The 23,752-nt window shown below is 46.7% G+C and overlaps 2 protein-coding genes across 3 annotated transcripts; one reads left to right on the forward strand and one right to left on the reverse strand.

The window, feature by feature from the left end:
- The first annotated feature begins 1,807 nt into the window (after nt 1–1,807).
- On the forward strand, nt 1,808–13,548 carry acad9 (acyl-CoA dehydrogenase family, member 9). Of its 2 annotated transcripts, XM_069703214.1 has the most exons (17): nt 1,808–2,091; nt 2,966–3,059; nt 3,168–3,269; nt 3,758–3,864; nt 4,050–4,150; nt 5,356–5,434; nt 5,524–5,695; nt 5,792–5,941; nt 6,044–6,114; nt 6,216–6,335; nt 6,429–6,557; nt 7,656–7,735; nt 8,489–8,615; nt 8,706–8,783; nt 10,446–10,574; nt 12,831–12,903; nt 13,298–13,548. In XM_069703214.1, exons 1-17 carry the CDS (start codon nt 1,915–1,917, stop codon nt 13,396–13,398), a joined length of 1,890 nt encoding a protein of 629 aa, XP_069559315.1. In that variant the 5' UTR covers nt 1,808–1,914; the 3' UTR covers nt 13,399–13,548. The 2 variants fall into 2 exon arrangements, with proteins under 2 accessions (XP_069559315.1, XP_069559316.1); XM_069703215.1 differs by lacking the exon at nt 3,168–3,269.
- Nucleotides 13,549–16,128: 2,580 nt separating this feature from the next.
- Nucleotides 16,129–23,668, reverse strand: cfap92 (cilia and flagella associated protein 92 (putative)). The gene is made up of 12 exons (XM_069703177.1): nt 23,440–23,668; nt 23,061–23,254; nt 21,854–22,073; nt 21,643–21,762; nt 21,376–21,486; nt 20,110–20,294; nt 19,053–19,918; nt 18,737–18,931; nt 17,651–17,909; nt 17,413–17,577; nt 16,738–16,920; nt 16,129–16,473 (listed from the first exon to the last, which is right to left on the reverse strand). The coding sequence occupies exons 1-12, from the start codon at nt 23,666–23,668 to the stop codon at nt 16,309–16,311; spliced, it is 2,892 nt and encodes a 963-aa protein (XP_069559278.1). The 3' UTR covers nt 16,129–16,308.
- Nucleotides 23,669–23,752: the final 84 nt, after the last annotated feature.

Here is a 23,752-nt window from a genome sequence, read left to right on the forward strand (position 1 = left end):
CAGGCTCTCTGTCAGTAATGAGATAACCCTGATTACATCATCTGAGTTTTATTCTTCACGGTATTTCCACAGGGTCCGTATGTTGTGCCCCTCATGATGACTACATTGACCTTGATGTGTACAGTTGGTGGAGTTCCCCTTTAAAACACCCATATTCCCAAAAACAATACTGAGGACATGGCATCTGTGTCCTCAGCAGCAGCTACATGGCCCTGCTCTGAAGCAATACATGCATTAATCTATCTAACGATACAAAGGCCAGCAGGGACAGTGACGTATTTGTATGAACCTTAACAAAATTCTCTGGATGTTGTCACTGCTGATGAAGGTCAGTAGATTAATTATTTTCTCAGTCTTGCGCAACCAGCATGCCTTGGCCGCCCGCCTGCCTGTGGCAGGTGGTCTTAGTGACAGTTTGCCCTGTTTGTCTGTCCGGCCCTCGAGGTTGGAGCTAAATATAGATCCCAGCTTTGAGGGCCACATCCTCCGTGTCAGCAGGACGACGTCATCATGCAGCTGGGAGGGACAGACTACAGGGCTTTATTTCCTCTGCCGGCAAAGACTGGTTTGCATTATATTTAGTGTACATTCAGTGACACACAAACCCACAGCTTTCTTTTCATATTTCAGTTCGTAGACAATTTTATGTATTTTTTTTCTCATTTTTTTTTTTTTTTTACAGCTTTTAAAGTCCCCCTCTACTTTAAAAAAAAAATGTGTTTCCACTCATGTACCTACAGTTGACTTTCAGAGCGTCACTGTACAGAATGGTATGCGCAGACTTTAAAACTACGAGCCTGTTATCACATGTATCTACTGACGTGCGAAGGTTCCTCGTTACTAAAAATCTGATTTGAAGAGTTGGGCGCCTGCGACCGTGATATGGGACAAAATTTCAGTTTTCAGTATTCCATTCAACTCTACAATTTTTTGATGATGTGGAAACTTGAACATTTCAGTGCAGAAAGAGAGATTGGCCTTTACAATAAAGTATGAGACATCCTGTATCAAGAGGAAATATTTTCAGAAATGAAATATATACTTGAAAAGGCTATTCCAAAGATTTTGCAATACATAAGAGTGAGTAGACATGATTTTAGGGCATTTTTCCACAATAATTGCAATTTTTTTTTGTGGAAATAAACACATTAGAGGATCTTTACTTTGCCAGTGGTGGAAATGTGTCTGTAGCCTATCTATCTATCTATCTATCTGTCTGTCTGTCTGTCTGTCTGTCTGTCTGTCTGTCTGTCTGTCTGTCTGTCTGTCTGTCTGTCTGTCTGTCTGTCTGTCTGTCTGTCTGTCTGTCTGTCTGTCTGTCTGTCTGTCTGTCTCTATTTCTCTCACTTTATTCTTTTTGCACACTGCGCCATCGGGTGGAGGGCACACAGTATTGTTAAGATATGTTCCGGTGCTGTCGGAAATATCACGACGGCAAAGCGAGAAGAGGTGACGTGCACGTGGAATGTTTAGATCTTCACGTGACAAAATATGTGATGTAACCGCGCATTTATTATATTAAATATTGAAATAAAGGCGATTTGTTTTTGCCCACGGCCCTGCATTCAGAAGATTGGAAAAAATTAAATCCTGTAAATAACCTTGGTGAAAGAGACATTTTTGCATTGATATATTATTTGATTATTTTTTTTAAATAGCCTTTAAAACGAACACGTTTTTTTTAAACTTTCAAAATGTCTTCATATTTCTTAGTTTTTGTTGTTTCTATGTTTTCTATGTTAAAAACCAACTGTTTACAATGGTGCCGTGAAAGCATCTCCTGGCGTCATAGCGCGTCATCAGCATGAGACAGAAACGGGTGAAAGGTAGCCCGGTGGCGTTTGTATAACCGGCTGTTTTTTTGTACACAGCGCTCATCCACCCCATGGAGTAGAGGTTTATGCCGGAAGAAAGATGAATGTAAACCGATTTATCGTCTTGTCCAACACTTTTGGGAAGCGGCTGCTTGCCCGTCGGGCGAGGCGCGCCGGGGGAGACGCGCTCCATCTTCAGCCGCCTCGGAGGTCCATTAAGACGCATTCAAGACACCTGGCGTACGCGAAGGACTTGTTCCTCGGTCAGGTGAACAAGGTAAAAGAGGTCACCTCGAAAACTTAACCGTGAACTGATCTGTGTTTACAGTTATTTTAATCTGCAACGTGAACACAGCGAGCACTTTATTAGGAAAGTAGACATCAGAAGATGTGGTGCACTGCGACGATGTCGGCAACAATACTGGCATAAGCTGTGGCTTTTAAATCACGACTGATTGGGTATTGGTAAAGGCTCAAAGTGTGCCAAGAAACCCCCCCAAACCAATATGCCACCACCACCACCAGCACCACCACCAGCCTGGCCTGTTGATACATGGCAGGTCGGTTCCATAGATTCATGCTGATGCAGCAGAATTATAGTTTTAACATAACAGGCTTTGTTTTTTTTCTCCATTTTCCAGTTGTGCTGATCCTGTGCCCAATTAAACCTCACATTTGGCCTGTCTTGGCCGGCAGGAGTTGATCTGCAGTTCACTGGATGCCTTGTTTTATTTGTTTTATTTGTAATATACAGCTCATAAGTAACGCTAGACGCTGTTGTGGGGAAAAAAAAAAAAACAGCAGATCCAGAGTCTCAGAAACATTGGACCCACGTCGTGCCACGGTCCCACGCAGATCACAGTCTTTTCCCCCATCCTGATGCTCGGTGTGAACATGAGCTGAAGCTGTTGACCCGCAGCACTGCACCGCTGTCACATGATCAGCTGATTTAGATAGTTGCATAAGCAGGCGCGCAGCTGTTCCCACATAATGTACTCTTTTTTTTTTCTTTTTTTTAAATGCATAAATCATTTTCCTGTACAAGTAATTGAAGTTTTATCATGTGTGTTATGGGATCATTAACATGACCTTTGTTTTGCTGTACGGAGTGGGTCATTTTCTTTTCTTAAACCGCCCGTTTCCTCCCCCAGGCCGAGGTTTTCCCTTATCCAGAAATTGGAAAAGAAGAGCTGGATGAGATCAAGCAGCTCGTGGCGCCAGTGGAGAGATTTTTCAACGAGGAAGGTGAGAGGAGAGACGCACGCGTCTATACGTACTGTACACGCGAGCGATGCTTTTGGAATCCGTTGCCTGAGTAGTGTGATGAGTTGAATGTTGTCGGCGCCTTTTCAGTCGACTCGGCGAGGATCGACCGGGACGCCCAAATCCCTCCAGAGACTCTGAATGGGCTGAAGGAGCTCGGGCTGTTTGGCATCATGGTTCCTGAGGAGTACGGTGAGATGAGCCACGTCCTGGATTTGTTGGACTGTTCGCACGTTACCTTTCACAACCTGGCCCGTCGGGCCCGCACGTCGGTTCGGGCTCAGATGATTTAAATATTCCTGCGGGCTCGAGACCGCCGCGCATAAATTAACTTTGCAAGCTGGATATGGGCTCTTCCGCGGACGAGGCCAACTAAAAGAAAAAGAAAAGGGGGAGAAACAAACACAAAACAAAACAAAACGGTGTTCTGTGTCTCACATTTGAGATCACGCAACTTAACCTGCGGACAGACTGCAAGAGAAGTTTCCCTAAAACATGACAACAGTTCGCACACCGTCCTGACTTTAATGGCACCGCAGCTTATTTCTCTCACACGCACCCATCCGCGTACGACAGAAATGCAGAAATACTACATACCTGTGTCTCTCCGGTACAAGTCGAAGGCGCCATCTCAATTTTCTTTCTTTCTTTCTTTCTTTTTTTTGGTCTTTTCTCCACAGGGGGTCTCGGACTGTCCAACACCATGTACGCACGCCTGGCCGAGATCATCTCGTTAGACGGCTCTATTGCTGTAACGCTGGCTGCACATCAAGCCATTGGACTGAAGGTTAAAAAAAAAAAAAAAACCCAAATAGAACACCTTCTGCATGCCCGATATGGGGGATAGACTGGAGGGAAAATGTGTTGGAAAAAAATAGATATCAAGTTTTAGTCTGTGAGAACGTGGTTGGTGCAGTAACATTTGAATGAGGTTTCTCCAGGTGATTTGCTAACAGCTGTTTGGGCTTTCAGGGGATTCTGATCGCAGGGAACGAAGCGCAGAAGCAGAAGTATCTGCCCAAACTGTCCTCGGGAGAGAACATCGCAGCCTTCTGTCTGACGGAGCCCGGAAGGTAAAGAACGCCGAAGCCTCACCTCCCTCCCGCGACAGCCGGATCCTACGTTCGTTCATTAGAGCTTTTGGACCGTCCCCGCTTGCTGCGTAACACAACGCCAGGTGTTACACCCGTCGGGACACCTCGGAGTGTAACGTCAACTCTCGTAGACTGACGCACGGGCTTTTTTTTTTTTTTTTTTTTCATTTTGTTGTTGTTCTCATCGCCATCTGTGTGTTTGGAGCCCGTTCGGAGATTTCTACGTTTTACGTTCCTCACCGAAACGCCTGAAGGTCTAACGAGAACGTCAGATGCGTCTCTTTCCACGTCAAACGCGTTCAAAGCTGGGTTTTTCTTAAAATATGGTTCGGGCACATACGTCCGGCGTGGCGAGACGATACGGCTGATGCGCGTTTTGCGAGCGGGCGTGGCCAAACGGCTCGCTCGCCGTGACACGGGAAGTTGATGTTTAAGGTCAAAGGATGCTCGAAGCCTCGCGGAACGTGTCACACACATCCGGCGTGGTGAGACGGTACATGCGATATGTGTTTTGCGAGCGGGCGTGGCCAAACGGCTCGCCAGCGCCCCCTGAACTGCAGCTCCGGGCACCTCGTTTCGCCTGCATGCACCAAATTCGTGAATTTGTTTTCGTGGATCGGTGTGACCGTGTCGTGGCGGCCATTTTGAGCGTCTCGCCATGAACCCGCAACTGACTGTTAACTTTTACGCACATATTCCGATCTTCCTCAAACATTACACATCTTTGACAGCAGTCCCGCCCTGAAGACACCCGGTAGTAATATTCCGTCATAGTCGTAGCGCCCCCTGCTGGAGACGGGAAACGAGACAAAAATAGCAACCTGAAACTAAAAACTGTTATGTTTTCATGAGCCTAAAATGACCTACATAGGGAGGGGGGGGGGTCCCACACCACACCACGTTGCACCACTATGTTTCTACAGTAGCCCCGAAGGGACAAACCGTACACTGCCTCCAGAAAGGGCCTCGTGGTTGTTGTTTTTTCAAATTCCATGGCCACCATAGAATCTCCTCACTACTAGATGTCACTAAAACCTACACGCTGCTCCTTTTAAGGAAAGCAGTTGTACGATTTTCAATGACACCTTCCAACCAATCAGAAATAAGCATTTATTTTTGCTTCCAGGATTGTCTTAATATTCCCGTTGGATTAGCTTCGCTTACACTCGAATCGATCATTTCAGTGGCAGTGATGCGGCCTCCATTCAGACCCGTGCAACCCTGTCTGACGACGGAAAACACTACCTGATCAGTGGCTCCAAGGTGAGATGAACCCAGCTGTTCAAACACACGCAGTCACATTCTCCCATAATACGCATTTGGCCTCAGACTGACCAATTGTGTGCTACCAGATTTGGATTTCAAATGGAGCCATGGCAGATGTTATGACGGTCTTTGCGAGGACTGAGGTGGTTGTAGATGGCGTGAAGAAAGACAAGATTTCTGCTTTCATTGTGGAGAGGGCGTTCGGGGGCATCACCAGCGGCAAGCCCGAAGACAAACTGGGCATCAGAGGTTCCAATAGTAAGCCTTACACGAACACTTTGATTGCGGTGGAGTCTGTGCCTTTTTTTTTTTTTTTTTTTAATGTCACTTGTAATCAGCTTTGGGCCTTTTCAGCGTGCGAAGTTTCCTTTGACAACGTCCCCGTGCCAGTGGAGAATGTGATAGGGGGAGTCGGGAGTGGATTCAAGGTCGCCATGAACATCCTGAACTCGGGGAGGTTCAGTATGGGCAGTTCCTCCGCTGGGATGATCAAAAAACTGATGGGTAAAAAAAAAAAAAAACGTTTTCTACTTTTGTAGGAGCTTCCATCTCTGTACGTTTTGTGAGACTCCTTAAGGTTGGCGTTATCTGCGCGTCTTTCCGCAGAACTGACTTCCGAGTACGCTGCAACCAGGAAACAGTTCAACAAAACCCTGAGTGAGTTCGGTATGATTCAGGTACGGCGGAGCTGCCCCTCGCTGGAAGTCCAGTAAACAATCTCCAGCTCTTAGTCTGCTCAGAAGTGATGAAACGGCACATTTTTGCCCCGTCACTTCAGGAGAAGTTTGCACTGATGGCCGTCAACGCCTTCGTGATGGAGAGCATGGCGTACCTGACAGCGGGGATGATGGACAGGCCGGGGCTCCCGGACTGCTCCCTGGAAGCTGCCATGGTCAAGGTTGGACAACGTCTGCTCTCTGAACTTTTGTGCACGATAAACACCAGTGTGGGACAAAAGGCCTCGTGACGCGTTTTCTGTTTTTCCGGGCAGGTGTTCAGCTCGGAGGGAGGCTGGATTTGTGTGAGCGAGGCTCTTCAGGTCTTCGGCGGTCTGGGTTACACCAAGAACTACCCCTTCGAGCGCTACGTCAGGGACTGCCGCATCCTGCCGATCTTCGAGGTGAACTTAAAATGATTCCGCATTTTTCAAACGGGAGCCGGACTTTGTAGCCATTTAAGGTGCAACTCTTCGATAGAAACTCATTTTACACGCGAGACTGATTCTCATATCTCTTTTTTTAAATTTGTTTTGTTGCCGTTTTCTTTTCCAATCAGGAGGTTTTTTTTTAATCTCGTTGCACATTTTATCATTCGACACTGTGAAGCTCAAACATTCACGGTGTGGGGAGGATGCTATAGACTTGAGTAGTTTTGTTGCGTTTTCTTTTCCAATCGGCATTGCGTTTTCATCACGGTGTGGGGAGGATGCTATAGACTTGAAGGAGCCGTTCGGCATTGCGTTTTCATCGGTGGATAATCACCTTTCATGGCCTTTTTTTTTTTTTTTTTTTTTTAGAGAGCCCTCCATGTCAGGGAGCAGCTCCTCTCGTCTCTCCACTAGGTGCCACTAAATTCCACACACTTCTCATTTGAAAGCGTATCCCAATATTCGATGGTATGTTTACAGTTACAATAGAAAACGAGCGCCATTCAGCGATGTCGTTTGACCACGAGTCACAATAGCTTGCGGTCTTTAGAGCTTTCTTCCCATATTCAAATTTCAATGCAAATGTTAACACCACTTTTTTTTTTTTACTGTACTTAGAAACTAGACACCGGTGTCATGTGATACCACATGAGCTGTTTAAAAAAAAAAAAAAAAGGTCTTAAAAAGAAATGAAAAAAAAAAAAAAAACATTTGATCCATTTTCCACTGTCGCTGCTTGTTCAGATGATAACGTCTATAAATGTCCACCAGGTGGCACATTTGACTCTGGACTTAAAGCTCTTCCAAGGATGAAGTTGGTGATACAACCCAGATCCTGTGTGTCTTATCCCACGTGAAGAATTAGCAGGCGGGGTTTTATTACAAGGGATTTTCAAGCCTTTTGAAGACCCTCTTGTGTAGGCAAATATTTGATATGCAAATGCAGAAGGGATCCCACAGGACACACCCACCCGCCCGCACACCTGCTATTATGATTCCTTCTTAATGGGCCGAACGGTCACATACATTTAGTATAATAAGGGTAAAACTGAGTGTCTTGTCTGTTTTCAGGGAACCAATGAAATCTTGAGGATGTACATTGCTCTGACTGGAATGCAGTACGCTGGCAAAGTTCTCACAAGCAAAATCAAGTAAGAAAACGAAGACTGCCTAAAGCTCGTTAGTCTGAATGAATTTCTATAATAGGAACACACGACTTTAAAACATATAGGTTTTAAAAAAAAAAAGTGGCATTGGTTTGTTTTTCTTTGATTTGGCCACTTCAATAACAACCTGAAAATCACACTGCATGTTTGACACATTATCATTGTTATCATAGAGTGGTTATAACTAGCCTATCGAACAGAAACAGCAAATGTTAAGTGTATCATATACCCTCCTTTAACTCCGGTCGTTGCTTAGAAAAATATCTTTGTTTTAACTGATAACGTCGTCTGCTGTTCAGTGCTGAGAAGGTGACGTGTACAGTTGGTTATTAGCCGTGCTTTACAGTTTTGTATTTTGTTGTGGTACTTCCCCGAAACAGTTGATGAATTTGTGGACAAAACCGTGAGTTAAAGTAAAAACTGTAAAACTGAAGTGCAGAGTCGAGGTCATCACATACAGGGACACTTTTCACATTACAGATCGTCATTTATTCCATTTTTGATGTTAAAAAAAAAAAAAAGTATGAATTGTTGCAGCTTTACATTTTTAGTTTCTTTGGTCTTTAAACTGCTTCACCGCCTTTTCTCTTTGTGACCCTACATTCCCGCTATTCACTAACTTGTGTATGAATATTCTTCCCAGAATAAGCCTTACATTGTCTTATATTTCTTTTCAAATTTCCAGTCGAGTGTTTGGCCTTGTTCTGGTCCCTAAGTGCTTCTCTGCTCTGCCTTCAGGGAGATGAAGAAAGGAAATATTGTTCTTGCTATGGGCATGGTCAGCAAGAAACTGAGAACTTCATTCGGAGGCTCCGTGGACCTCGGCCTGACGGGGAAAGACGGAGTGGTGCATCCCAGCCTGGCAGTACGAACTGTATAGGACACATTCTACGCCAGCCGTACACGTACTCGGCGTTTTCTAGAAACTCAGCAGTTTTCCGTTTCCCGCCTACAGGAGAGTGCGAAGAAACTGGAGCAGAACGTCAACCTCTTCGGGTCGACGGTGGAGAGCCTGCTGTACAGATATGGAAAGGTAACATTTGATTTATTCTGGAAAAGCAGCCGTTGGACTTTCCTGCTCCAAATGTCCCATTCGTCTTCAGCTGCGGCACGTACGAGTTGTTTTGTAACGCGAGGTGCTGTTGGTCTGAGACAGCTGCTCCAGAGTTTTCTCTTTTTCTTCTGCGACTGCTTTTGTAATCACCACTTTCCCGAAGAAGCTATAAACCCCTTTGGAAATGGGCGAGCTTTCCAAATCCTCGCTTCCTGTATCATTTGACTGGATTCTGATCCAATACACGAGAAACTGTCCTCAGAGGACTTTCATCACACTGACTTTAACATTTGCCAAAAACCTTCAAACTTCCACGTTCAGAGTGCTTAAATCAGAGCAAACAAGCACTTTTTAAAGTTTAATGGTCAACAACTGATTGTCGTTCTTTTCGAGCCATTAAAGATCAGAACTGGAACCCTTGAGATCGTTTTTGGAAATCAGGACGACGCTATTATAGACTGTAGCAGTTTTTCTGGCGTTCCGGCAGAGGTACTGATGTGCGTAGGTTTTAACCAGACTAAGGCAAAACCTTGGCGCGAATGATTTTCCTGTTTAGACAAATATTAAACATTTATTCAGTCGGTGGTCAAAATAATGATCATTTCGAACACTGGACTCTGTGTTGCCGCTGAGCAGCACAAGGTTATGCGAGGAGGTGTTCCTAATATTTTGTCCCTCCCGTATGGGTTGACATGATGCACAAGAGTCCTCTTAATTTTCCTGGCGCGCACGCACACACACACACACACACACAGTGAGCTGGCTGACATCATCCGCTTGGAAACGCTCTGTTTACCCCATACACACTGAAAGCACATGGTTTAGAAGGTTTATGTGACAGCAGTGAAGGCACAAACAGGAAGCATGTGACATGGGGGGGACAGGGGGGGGGGGGGCGGTCTGACATGTCATATAGGTCTTCTATGGTATCCTCAGGTTCTTCTTGGTCAGATCGAGTCATATACCCGCCTCTCGCTGCTCCCAGCTCATCCAAATATGATCACTCCTGCCTTCAAAAAAAAAAAAAAAACCCGGAGATGGCGATGGCCAAATGCCAGACGGAACAAACGTCAACGTAAACGCGTATCAACGGGTTGGTCGCAACTCGGTACGCTAATGCTTCTGGCTCGGGCAGAAACACGTCACAGAAATTGATATGCAGCGTCGTCATCACTAACAGGAGTGAAGACCAAAATTCTTGAATTAGCGGCTCGAAGAGGTTAGAGAAGAACCGTCGGTCAAATGCGGACGTCAGGAAGGAGATTCAGGCCGAGTTTATTTCAGTGTGTTGTTTTTGGAACGGGGAAAGAGTCCTGATCTTAAGCCTCATGAAGATTTCAATCTACCTAGAGAGAAGGGCATCCCACTCCCACTAACACAGACACCACAGGTTTGAAATCCCAGATATAATCCTGGTTTCTCCAAACAAAGGAATGAATTAATTACAACTTGAGATATAAATCTAAACTGTTTCCTAACCTCTCCGGTCAGAGGGACTTTCTTGAAACCACCTGGGTTGAAGTGACGTACAGCAAAATGAATCACAATTTTTTTTTTTTAATTTTTATTTTCACCCACCAGACTACAGATGCTAAAGTAAAGGACTTGAAAATTGAAGTGTCCTAATTTTTCTGTCGTCAGACCGTCGTGGACGAACAGCTCGTCCTGAAGAGAGTAGCAGACGTGCTGATCAACCTCTACGCCATGACAGCTGTCCTGTCCAGAGCCAGCCGCTCCATCAGCATCGGCCTCAGGAATCACGACCACGAGGTGGGTACATTACAGTTTTAATTCAGGCCCAATTATGGCACAATGTTAGGAAAGCAAAATCTCCATGGAATTTTGCATTAACATAGCAGAGTCCACTACACTATCCTTTTTCCACTCATCCCAAGCCGTATTTATTTATTTAAAAAAAAAAAAAAAAAAAATTTAATTTTTTTTTATAGTTATTATTTATAGTTATATTTTTTATATATTTTATAGTTTTTTATATATATATATATATATATGTGTAGTTTTTTTTAATATATATATATATATATAGTTTGTGTGCGTGCATGTGTATTTTTTTTTTTTTTAAATAATCATTTTCATCTATCTTACCTCATGTATATGTATTTATAAATTGTGTCTCATTGCGTGCACCTTTTCTGTGTTTCTTTTGCTGCCGTAACAACTGAATTTCCCCGCTGTGGGATGAATAAAGTCCAGGGTCTACGTCTACACACCAACATGTGCAGGGCGCATTTGAAGTCAAACAGTTGAGGAAGTATGTCCCCGCTTTAATATCAGAGGCCGCAGGCACCTGGAATTAATATTCATCTTAAAGCCCTTCCGTAGTGACCCGCGTATCAGATGAGCGGGTTTAGACTCCCAAGAGAGGTCAGATGGAGTTTAGGGCTGAAATACTAAAATGCAGAATTGAGTTTTTAACGTATATGTGCTAGAAGACATCATGAGCGAAATAAGCAGCCACTGCCCCGGTTAGACGGTCACTGCAGTTCCACAGTAACAATGTTTGACAGACTCCTCAACACGGATTCAGACGGTCGGGGTTTAACACGTCTCACACACCTGAAGGAATCAGTCCTGGAGGGAGCGGCGGGGAGGTGGGTGGAGGTGGTTAGAGGTGGTTAGAGGTGGGGTGGAGTTGGAGGTGGGGTGGAGTTGGAGGTGGGTGGGGTGGAGTGGGTGGAGTTGGAGGTCGGGTGGGGTGGAGTTGGAGATGGGTGGAGTTGGAGGTGGGGTGGAGTTGGAGGTCAGTTGGAGGTGAGGTGGAGGTGGGTGGAGTTGGAGGTGGTTAGAGGGGGTGGAGTTGGAGGTCGGGTGGGGTGGAGTTGGAGGTGGTTAGAGGTGGGGTGAGTTGGAGGTGAGGTGGAGTTGGAGGTGGGGTGGAGTTGGAGGTGGGTGGAGTTGGAGGTCGGGTGGGGTGGAGGTGGAGTGGGTGGAGTTGGAGGTCGGGTGGGGTGGAGTTGGAGTTGGAGATGGGTGGAGTTGGAGGTGGGGTGGAGTTGGAGGTCAGTTGGAGGTGGGGTGGAGGTGGGGTGTAGTTGGTGGGGTGGAGTTGGAGGTGGGTGGAGGTGGGTGGAGTTGGAGGTCGGGTGGGGTGGAGTTGGAGATGGGTGGAGTTGGAGGTCAGTTGGAGGTCGGGTGGAGTTGGAGGTCAGTTGGAGGTGGGGTGTAGTTGGTGGGGTGGAGTTGGAGGTGGGTGGAGGTCGGGTGGAGTTGGAGGTCGGGTGGGGTGGAGGTGGAGTGGGTGGAGTTGGAGGTCGGGTGGGGTGGAGTTGGAGATGGGTGGAGTTGGAGGTCGGGTGGGGTGGAGTTGGAGGTCAGTTGGAGGTGGGGTGTAGTTGGTGGGGTGGAGGTGGCGGAGGTGGGTGGAGTTGGAGGTGGGGTGGAGGTGGAGTGGGTGGAGTTGGAGATGGGGTGGGGCGGAGTTGGAAGTGGGGTGTAGTTGGTGGGGTGGAGGTGGGGTGGAGCTGGAGGTGGGCGGAGTTGGAGGTGGAGTGGGTGGAGGTAGGTGGAGTTGGAGGTGGGGTGGGGCGGAGTTGGAGGTGGGACTATCCGCATATTCGTAAGACCACACGTCCTTCATGGAGACGAGGGTGAAGAGGACGCAGAACTTCTCGGCCACTCAAAGGCGTCGGGGAGGTTTTTCTTGGGGAAAGAAAAAAAATTCTTAATACGTAACTTTGATCAAAGATCTTTAATTCTCGTGTCAAAGTCACAAATTCTTTGAGAGAGAATTTCAAAATAAAAGACCGGGATGTCAACCCGAACTCGCAAAACGGGGCTCGCACGCGTGAACAGGACGCAGCACACGGAATCGCGGCCGACTGACTTCCCCGGCAGCTCGTTAACATTTCCGTCAGCCGGCGGCACGACAAAAACAAAACCGTCCGTTTCCGGCGCCGCCGCGTTCACGACCGTCCGTTTTCCGGGAGCGCGTCGCGGCGTGTTCGCACTTGAAAGTTTAAAAGCTAAAATAAAAAAAAACCCGGCGTTGTTCCATTTTTTTTCCAGGTGCTGCTCGCGAACACGTTCTGCAACGACGCTTTCTACAAGAACAATTACTGGATGGTTCAGTTGCAGAAACGTAAGTACAACACAAAACGGTAATTGAAAACAGCCCCGTGCTATTTGCTGCTTTTCTTTCTTTTCTTCTTTTTTTTAAAGCGTCCCGGTACAAAAGACTTGCATGTGTTGCGGAATTTCCCCGCCGAACTCCACATACCGACACTCGAACACCCCCCCCCCCCAACACCCCCCCCTCGCTGCTTCTCATTTCCACACTGCGTTTTTTTTAACGACCTATATGTAATCCAGAGTGAACCGGTGACACGATCCGGACAGATGGCAATGTTGTCGTGTTTTTGTTGTTGTTGTTGTTTTTTAAGAGTGTAAACGAATGGCAGCGGCTCGTTTTGTGATTTTTTTTTTCTCCTTTTTTCTCCTTTTTCCTTTTTTTCTCATCTCCGTCCCGTTCCCAGACTCTCCTGAAAACAACGACGCCAACATCAAGCGGATCGCCCGGGAGGTCCTGGAGAACAGAGCCTACATCTGCTCTCACCCTCTCGAAAGAACGTACTGAGGACCGCGGCGGCTCCCCCCCCCCCCCGCGGCGGCTCCGGTCGGACGGCGGCTCGGCCCCTCGTCTTCGCGGCTGCCGGCGTCTGGCCTCGTTTCCGCTTTTCGACGGACGCCCGGAGGAGGTCGACGACGAGGGCGGCTGCGTGGGGTTTTTTTTTTCGCGGGAGACCTCGGCCGCCGACGGCGCGTCCCGTCTTCGAGCGCTCTTTGCCCCCTTTTTTTGCGCGTTAACGAACCGCTCGCCCAAGATACTAGTTTAAGTTAACTGCAGTTTAACTAGTTTAACCGTGACGAGAATGACAAGAACGGGCGGGGCGGTAACTTATAAATCCAGCATTCGTCTGGAGTCGTTTGTCAACCCGACAAAATAAAGGGTCCAGAGCCGGAAGACGACAACAGAGCGGAGGTGGAGGGGGGGAGGTGGAGGGGGAGGGGGGCAGCAAAGAAAGGGTATAATTGTTAGTGGGTCCGTGGCTTCGTTTCACAACGGCATTTCGAGGATTGGTTCATATTAAAAACAATATATATATATATATATATTACAAAGTGGTGCTTTTATAGTCTGGTTTTTTCCCCCCCCTCCTTTTCTTTTCAGACAGGCACCGTTCTACATTCATTATCTACGGTAGGAAAAACAAAACAAACAAAAACACAAAAAATCACTTTGCATATTCTGAAACAATACGAGTTCCTTCGCGCAGCAATGAAATTTGAAAGCGGGCGCGTTATTTATTTGATTTAATACACAGCGCCAAATCACAACGCGGGTTGTTTCACGGCACTTAGAACACGTTAAAGTCCTCGCAGCGAGACTTTTGCAAAGTGAAACTATCAAACTATAAATGCTCTTCTCCACTGTGTGTGCGTGCGCGTGTCAGTCAGCAGCGGAGACTCGTACTGGTTTAAATATCCGCCATCTGGGGCTTCAATCAAAACATATCAATATTAGCTTTCAGAACTGAGAAAAAGAAAAAGCTTCCAGCCCAGACGGTTGTAGGAAAATATCCACTCCGGTTCAATTTTTGTGCGATGCCAAGTGCCGCTTATAACCCGACTCCTCTCGGGCCGTCACGTGATCTTCGCAGGGTTTCCGTCTGGACTTTTATCATTTAAAACAAAACAAAAACCATCATTATCATTTAAACAAAGCAACATTTTTTTTTTTTTTCCCGCCCCGATGAGCTCGGTTCACCGACGCGGCGCGCCGAGTTTGCCGCGGCAACCAAAAAAAACGACAACAAAAAAGGCAGCATCTCAACACTGCAAGAGCATCGTCGGGTAAACGTCCGACTCGGCGGAGTCGCGCGCCGACCTGCGGTACGACACCATTCTGCATCATCGCGTGCAGTGCATTATGGGAATTTCTCACTCCACTTCTTCTCATTTTCTACAGTCTTGCTGCTTCTCTTCTTTTTTTTTTTTCCTCTCACTGAATATTTTTATAACGATAACTACGTTTCTTTGATTTTTTTTTTTTTTATTTTGAGATATTTGCGCGAGAGATGTCTGATTTGGGGATTGTTCCATGACGTAGTTCTGTCTGAAAGGAAAATCGTGTATCGAAAATGCAAAAAAGATGTTTGCGCTCTGCTGTGAATGTTTGAAGTCTTGCTTTGGTGCTTTGTTGTGGTTTTCGTTAACTGGCTCCGTTCGCCGTTATTTATTTGTGTTCTACGACCTGCTGTCACGCCGGAGACGCGACCGTCCGCTGGGTCCGTTGGCTCTGAATTACTACCAGTAAGTAACTCGTGTGACATCTTCCGTGGACCTTTTGAAGACTTAACCGTAAAAATGGACGTGTGTGTGTTTTAACCCTACAAAAACATACCAGTAAATATAATGGGTTGTTTAACTGGTGTTCTTGGGTGTGTTGCTTTTTTTTTTTTTTTTCTTGCTGTCTTATCACGTGACCTGCGGTCTGTCACGTGACCTGCGGTCTATCGTGTGACCTGCAGTCTGTCACGTGACCTGCGGTCTGTCACGTGACCTGCATTAATTGACACCTGGTGGCTTCACTTGACATGCCGGTTTATTAAAACCGCTATGAGGAGACCACTTTCTTGTCACCGTGATGATGGACGTTGCCTTGATGATGTCCCGTGTAAAATGCCGAGTGTGTAAAAGACGCGCTCGCTCTGGTTCTCGGGACACCGAATGTCCCGACATGTGCAGCTGGTGTCTCGGAAGGCTATGATGGGGACTCCTGTAGCTCCTGCTTCAGGGTAGGTCATTTCCCGGCGCAGAGGGAACCCAAGTGACGTTCAGTGTACGGTGATCGGTTCGCTGCGTTACTTTGCCGCCATCGTCCCTGTCCGATGAGGAATCTGAATCCTTCTCTTCAAAGCTGCCTGACTCCTTCGACAAAGAATCAGTCATTTGACTTCACAGAGTTCGTCTACCGCCGCCTCGATTGGTTGCTTCGTGTTTTGTGTGATTAGATCTGAACTGACGTGACAAGACGCCACAAAAGAGGAAAATAACAACGCGGCAGTTACGAGGAAACACTTGACTTCCACATCATTTGCACTTAAGTCACCCACGCTGGTTGCTGATTGGTCGAGCCCTCCCGAGTGGCTGAGCGAACCTTAATGGGAACAGGGGTTCAGGACTGTAATCACACCGAGGGAAAACTAAAGCTGCGGGCGATAGTCCGATGGCACCCGGGTCGGGTTTTAAACCCCAGCTGAGGAACACCCCCCCCCACCCCACCCCACCCACCATCCCCCGGGAACGCTACCGGTCTCGGTTCTAGGAGGATTAACGCTTCTGGTGTAAACGCAAACATAAAGACACGAAGGCTTTTTTTTTTTTTTTCACACCGAATTTTAAGATTTGCGGTGCTTTGATGCTTCAGTGGGCTGGTTTTGCTTCGTCTCCCCGCACATCAGTTCCTGGGGGAAATTCAGGCTCCTTAAACGTCCACACCGGCCTGGCGAGTGAGGGCGGGAGGGGTGCCGAAGAAAGGGGGCGCTTTGCTGAAGAGCTGGAAGTCCTTGGAACGCTGATCCCAGGCCAAATAGTCCCGCGGCACCGGGGGCTTCATTGTGTTGTCGTGCAGGATGTTCTCTCGCCACGGCTGTGGGCACAGTGAGCAGTGTCAGCTACGAACGCACACTCATCATCAGATACCTCCCGGAGAGCAAAGCAGACGTCTCGGGACGGGTTAGAAAAGGCAATCCTTAAATCCGGCGGGACAATAAATAACGGTGAGGTCAGGACAAGTGAAGCAACAGCGGGGCTAATGGCATCGAGTCACGTCACATCACGCGCTATTCTGCCCTAGCATTACACACACACACACACACACACACACTCGCTTATAGATGAACAGTGACGTAACCTTCCGTAGATCCTCCACACGAGCCTCATCTGGATGTCGAGGGTGCACTCCGGACGCGCCGGTACTGGCGACCCAATCTGTGGAGGCGGAGTTGGAGCTGGACTCCGTTTTAGAAGTCACGGGTCCCGGAGCCACTGTTGCACTGTGGTACTGCTGACAGTAGGTGAACCTCTGATCGGGCACCTGGGGCAGTCAAAGAAACTTTTTTTTGTTTGTTTGTTTGTTTTTACACCATATCATAATCATCATCATCATCATCATCTTCATCTGCTACACTAGTTTAAAGTCTGGTTCTATTCTACGGCGTCAACATAGCCGATGGGAAAAAAAAAAAAAACACAAGAAAGGAAGCTGACAATGAGTTTGTCTTCCTTGAATAAATTCTTCTAAAGCACATCAGTGACGCTATTTCACGAGGACACGTGCTCCATCTCCATTTAGACCCCCCCCCCCTCCCGCCAAAAAAAAAAAAAAAAAAAAGAAGCAAATTAAGTCTTTGGGGGTGTGAAAGAAAACCTGAAAAAAAAACAAAAAAAACAATAAGACACAAACAACCTCAAAACTCAAAACCTCTTTCTTTGGTCTATACCACAGCGCTGGTACTTCCACAGCTTTCACCGCTACACCCGGATACATTAAAGGCAGCGTATACTTTACGTATCCGCGAAGTGTTACCTCGGCCATCTCTCCACGGAGCCGTTGTTGGGCCAGCACATTTGAGTTGAAGGTCTGGACGCTGTAGTTGTGCGCCGGCCCGGCTGCAGCCCGTTCAATCCTCAACACTGCCGCCTCCGGCTTCCGCAGCCGCTCACTCTCCTCTCGTGCCTTTTTAATATTTTCCTGGAATATACCCGAGACACATGAGTAACTCCGCCAACAAATCCGATTTCAAGTCATTGCAGCGAACACGGACCCGAATGAAGCACTTCGTCTGCCGGCTGTCGCGTCTCCATCCGACGTCGTCCGGGCGGCGCGAGTCGACCACGCTGCGTCTTTTCGCCCGGGCGGGCGGGGCAGGTTCGTCCTCTTCGACGCTCGCTGCGGCGTCTGGCGTCCACGTCTCGGCGCCTGTCCCGTACTGCTTTGCCAGGCTGAAAATCATGTCGGCTGAGGGGAAGAGGTCGTGCTGCGCCACAAAATGAAGTTCCTTTTCTTCGCGCAGCTGGTTTAATCTAAAGAAGAAGAAGAAGAAAGAAAAAAAAAAGACATTCATGACAGCGTATTCAAAAGTGAACAGTGTATTTGATGTTTACGGTCACATTCCTATAAATTCGTGCGATAATTTTAAGGATTTTGACAATCATTTTAGAAAGTTACACAGCACGTATGCTTTCATTTGAAAATTACAACAAAAAACAACCTTGATCCACGCATCCCTGGAGACCCTTACAAGCTGAGCTATCAATGAGTGGTTAACAGCTGAAAGAACTGGAATCTGGAATGATGTTTTTATGCTGTTTCAAGGCTAATGATAAACTTTACATGTTGTACACTTTACGTTTGCACCCACCTTTTTCAAATATCACCTGTTTATGAAACACAGGAATTATTAGTTCTGGTCAGACCAGACGACGCGAGGCAGATTTTCACTTGTAAGTGGAAACGTCGTGTCTTTTAAAAGTAAAATAACTCCACTTTGAATTGCGTTACTACAATTGAACTTTGGCAGAAATGGATATAGAATGGAAAATTAATTCTTGGAAGTATTTGCTAAGTGATTTTTATACCGTACAAAAACAAATTCTGAGATGCATGGAGAAAAAAAGACTACACATTTCACAGCTACACTGAAATTTGAACATGAACAAAATCATGCGATGACGGTGTAACGGTGAATGGCGTGTTTTACAGCTCGTCCTGCTGCCACCAAGTTTTTAATTAAAAATTAAAAAAATAAATAACAACGGTGGTTTACTGTGATGAGTGTTCATGATTTTTTTTTTGTTGTTGTTTTTAGAAAGTGGCTGAGAACATTACAAAGTGACAACATGATGACTACCGTGACAGAGCTTGGAAGCAGGGTTGCGGGATTTGGCCTCGAATGTAGATCAGAGGGTTTCTCATAATCATCTCCAGTGGTTCGCACAGATGGATGGTACTCAGGTCCACATCTAATGAGCCGTAGATGCGTTTGAAGAAACCCATTTTTGAGTTGTAGAGAACTATCACCTGCTGCTCTTCACTCCCACTCAGCCTGCAAAACATCACACAAACTCCAGGAATCACTGGAATCTAAACACTCCATCCGACGGACAGCACAGCTGAAAACCGTTAACACCGGCTGTTTGGGAGCGAGACGGCGTCCGCGGGCTTACTTCATGGGAACGGCCTCCCGAAGTCTCTCCACTGCTTCACGTTTCAGCCCTTCCAGCACAAAGATGTGTGTCCTCTTATCCAGCACGTGGAATCCCGTAACAATATCCAGATCCCCGCTTTTATCCTGCTTGAAATTCATTTTGAAATTGGACAGGGCCGTCTCCACACTTTCCAGCGAGCCCGAGCCCAGATCGAACGCCGAGGCGTTGATTCTGACGATCTCCGACCTCAGCCTGGTCAACGCGGAGGAGTTGCCGCACGCAAAGAGGTAGACGATGCGACCGAACGGGCCGCTCCGCGATTCCGGGTCGCGGTCGTCGTTTTCAACGTTGAGCGGGCAAGCTATCGCCACCTTTACTTTGAGTTGAGAGTTGGCGTCGTAATAATGTCCCGGTGAGGTGGGCTTACCGCGAGCGCCCGCGTCCGCCGCCCTCCTCGCCCACGCCCGCCGCTCCCTTTCCAACGGCTGAGGCGGAGGGCAGCACCTGATCGGCAAGTACCCCTTCAGGCTCGTCTTCCCCAGCAGCAGCTCGGAGAGGTCCAGGCTCGCGATGCCGTGAGGGTCAGCGACTCCCGTCTCCCGTTTTAACAGCGCGGAGCCGACACGCTGGACGTGTTCGTCCGACCCGGTGCCCGACGTCGCTGGAGTCTTGGGCGCCTCTTCCAACTTCGTGTCGCGGTCGTGAACCTCTATCTCCAGAGGCAGACCGGAGAAGAACTCCTGGCGCTCTTTGGGACTCATCAAGCCGGTCAGGATTACGTTCACGTCGTCGAAGTCGATCTTGGCGCCGTGCTCGTGACGCCGTGTCCTGTGCACTTTCAAATTATGGAACTTGTACTGACAGTATACGGGCGCGCATCTCTCCTGGGGGAAAGGAATAGACCACAGAATGGTTTCTTTTCAAGGCTCGGTCCGAAATGTTCGCGTTTAATTAAAAAAAAAAAAAAAAAAAGAGAACGTATTCAAGACACAGCGTTGGCACAAACCACGTTTCAATTTAAAGAAAAATACAAAAAATATGCAAAAAAAACGATGAAATGAGATGGAAATCAGACCCGTAGGACGTGGAAAGGGGCCGGGGATGAGGGCATTGAAGTGGCTGACAGAATGGTGATGACCAGCGGGTTAAGTTCCGCCTTCAGTCGCTCTGATAATAACGGTCTGTCCAGAGTGATGCTGCATACGACCTCAAATACGCCGGAAGAGTCGACTGGGAAGCATTCAGCCAGCGAGGTTTCACCTGGGAGTTCGAGAAATAACAAAAGTCAAAAATGTTTCCTTTCACAGTTACTAGGATGACTGACATTTTATCTTCTTTTTTTTATTTTTATTTTTTTATTTTAAGCCTCGCTATAGCAACACAGGCTGCCGGAGGAGGTGTCGGTGGGCCATATAAACAATATGGGGGGGGGGGCATGTGGAAAAGTATACAGATCCCTTTTGTGAAGTAAAAAAATACTAATATCAGACTGTTGGACATACTCTGTTGAACACGTTAAAATATGATGTGGATGTAAAAGTACTCGTGAAGAAAAGATGTCCCTTGTGGCAGTTATATGGCATATAGATTACTATTGTTCGTATATTAGTGTAAAAGCAGGATTTTATTGTTTTAGTTGGTATAGGTTATTTGAACTATTTTGTACTGGACTACAACTGGGTATTGTTGTTGTTGTTGTTATGGATTAATCTGCCAATACTTTTTTAGCAATTGATTGCTAGTTTTAGAAAACACTGACCCAAAATGACACCTTCATGGGTTCTGATATACAAAGAGTATATCGGAACAGATGGGAATACATTTTCTGTCCATCGATGGGTCAACTAATCACCTCGGCTTTACTTGTTTGTACTTTTGGGTAGCTTACTTTAAAATAAAAGGCAACGTATTGTGTTTTAGAAATTCTTCATGTTCTGCATGTAAAATCAGAATTTCTAAAAACAACTAAAGCCGTCGGATAAATGTGTCGTAGGAAACAGAACTAAATATAGTAGAGGTAGAAAAGTCGGGCGAAAGGACCATCGTAAAATACAAAGTACAGTACTCGAGGAAGTATACTTAGTTACATTGCACCAGCGGATACAGTGGTTTGTTTTGGTGGACTTCCCTCTCATATTGGCCCTTTTTGAAGTGAATTACTGGATAATTTTACCTCTCGGGCTTTTGAAAACAAAATACCGACCAAAGCGACTGCAGTCAAATTGGTCAAAACCAGCAGACGTAAACATCGGAGCGAGGGATGGCAAGCCGATACCGGTTTTGAACCTGAAAGGCACCGTTGCTTTCGAGGCTGTTTCCTGCGAAGGCACAGTCGACTCACCTGCCAGCAAAAGAACGGGACTGATTTCGACTGACGCGTTGCCTGGAGCTTTGATGTTCTCGAGGTCAACGGCATCACGTGTGGGTTTCAGTTGCGAGGTCGAGTTCATGTCTACAGGGCGGGGTAAAGAAACATATATTTACCTGGAAATATGTCCGCACCATGTTTGGTCAAGACATTAAATCGGACACCAGTACGCCTCACTCGGGTATTGTGGTGAAATCATTAAAAAAAACAAAAAAAATCTGGTAAAAATGATTAATATACCTGATTTTAAGGTCACCGCTGAGCTGGAATTCACATGTTCATCTCTTTGTTGCTTTTTGTTTGTTTTTGACCTCTTCTCACACGAGCTTTTCAGTTGGTTTACCAGAGTCTCAAAACCACCTTGGAGTAAAGGTATCGTTTCAGCATAGAATCTTATTACCCAATAGATGTAATATTTGGCTTTTGAGGAAAGTTTAAATTGCATCCTCACCACACATGTCTGTTGCATCTTCAGACTGATCCTGAGGCAGTCTGAGAACTTTCTGTGTTTCAAACCAGACTTTTCTGGCCATTTTATTCTTATTGTTCCATATCTGAAGCCGGATCTTGTGAGAAAGCAGCCCGACCAACACGTCTCTGTCGACTCTGATGTTGAATTTCTGGGCCCAGCCAACCCACGTCTGATCTCCTTCGTGCCACGTTTTGATGAGCTGTTACAAAACGCACACGTTTTATGTTCGCGTTCGATTCAACAGCGGGATGTGTTTTTTTTAGCAGCCGACATCCTCATCTCTCTACGAGCCCGTTCACACTTGGCGTTAAACGTGATCCGGTCACAAGTGGGCAGCTCAGGAAAGTTTGAACCCGCCCAGGATACATCGAGGACACGTTTGAGATCCCATTTGCCAAGTCCACATTCGAAGGCGGTCTGGGACACGTACGGACATCACGTGTCACTGTCACATTACAGCAGGCTTGTTCATTTTGAATGATTTTTTTTTTTTTTTTTTTTTTTCTATCCACTCAAATCATTTTTTTACACCCAAAGGTCACCGACTGCTTTTATTTCATTTTTTTCGTTACCAGTTTTTTTTTTTCCTGTGCAGTGCAGCTGTACTGTGCAGACAGCAGGAGAGATTCACCTGCTTATAACCCAACTGGTGGCTACAAAGCAGCTTTTTACTGAATGAAAACAAAAGCGGTCAATGCGACGCTTGTTTCACCGACGCTTCCTGTGGTTCAGCATTTTTCTTTTTCTTTTTTTGTTTTTGCCTTTTCAGACGAGGCAAACTAATGAATCCACCCGGCCCCGAGCCCGACCCTCTCAAACCCGCTGGAATGAATGAATGAATAATCTGAGCCTGAATCGACACGATCAGGTTTAGCCTGACATTTCTGGGGGACGGGGAGATGGAAAAGGGGGTGGTCCAACATTTACAATTACGCGAAATATGTCATACATTTCTAATAGACGACGTGTTAAAGCGAGGATAAGAATATCAAATTTTCGCCGAGGGCTTTGTGTTCAAAACCAGGTGTGAACCGACTCGTGCGACGATCAACTCGCGCGTGAACTTACTGCGGCTCGACACCGCGCGGCTTCCTTGCTGTCGCTCGTTCACCACGTTCGTGAATTGTTCCGCAAAAGGCACACGCGCGGAGACACACGCAACACGCATGCAACATGTCAGGATTACCTTGGAATTGTCCTCGCTGTACAGCTTTGCTACCGGCCCAAACATTACCAGGTCCATTTTGGCCGTCCCCGTGTCACCCGGCAACAACTCGTGTTCAATATGAAAGAAGCTCTGCGCTTTATGGGGCTTCAGCAAAACATTAGATGAATTCACTTTTCTTTTCTTTGCCGTCGCGGCAGCGTCGCTTTCTTTCCCTGGAAAGGGGGTACATATTAATGGACGATAACAAGGATAAAGGACATCCGTAGAGTCAGCTTTTTTTTCTTTTTTCTTTTAACGTTACAGTATATTTGTGAGGCATAAACTCACCCGTCTGACTTTCAGTTTTAGTGTTTCAGTGAAGTTTTTGTTCCTCACGTGCTCTTTGTGAAAAACTTACCTCGTGGAACTGCTATGAAGACATAAATGGTCCACGTGACGTTATAGGAGCGGTCATCTGCTTCTGCTGTTATATCCTCCGTTGAACCTGACTTGGTTTTCAAAGTGTGCTCCCCGAACAACAACGCGGCCTCGAGGGCAAGGACCTCTTCCCGTCTTTTATCTGTAACTTCTCCATCATCACGGTCTGGCTGTGAATAACAAAGACTCATCGCTGACCTGTTGGCCATGAAGTCTTATTTCACCGCAAGAGTTTCCGCGAAAAGCCCTATAAGAAAAGGGTCAATGTAAAAACACAGGGGGGGGGGGGGGGG

The sequence above is a fragment of the Brachyistius frenatus genome, unplaced genomic scaffold (assembly GCF_029030835.1).
Source record: "Brachyistius frenatus isolate BFR_SWC_R1_liver_20210118 unplaced genomic scaffold, ASM2903083v1 Contig_45, whole genome shotgun sequence".
Lineage (NCBI taxonomy): Eukaryota > Metazoa > Chordata > Actinopteri > Embiotocidae > Brachyistius > Brachyistius frenatus.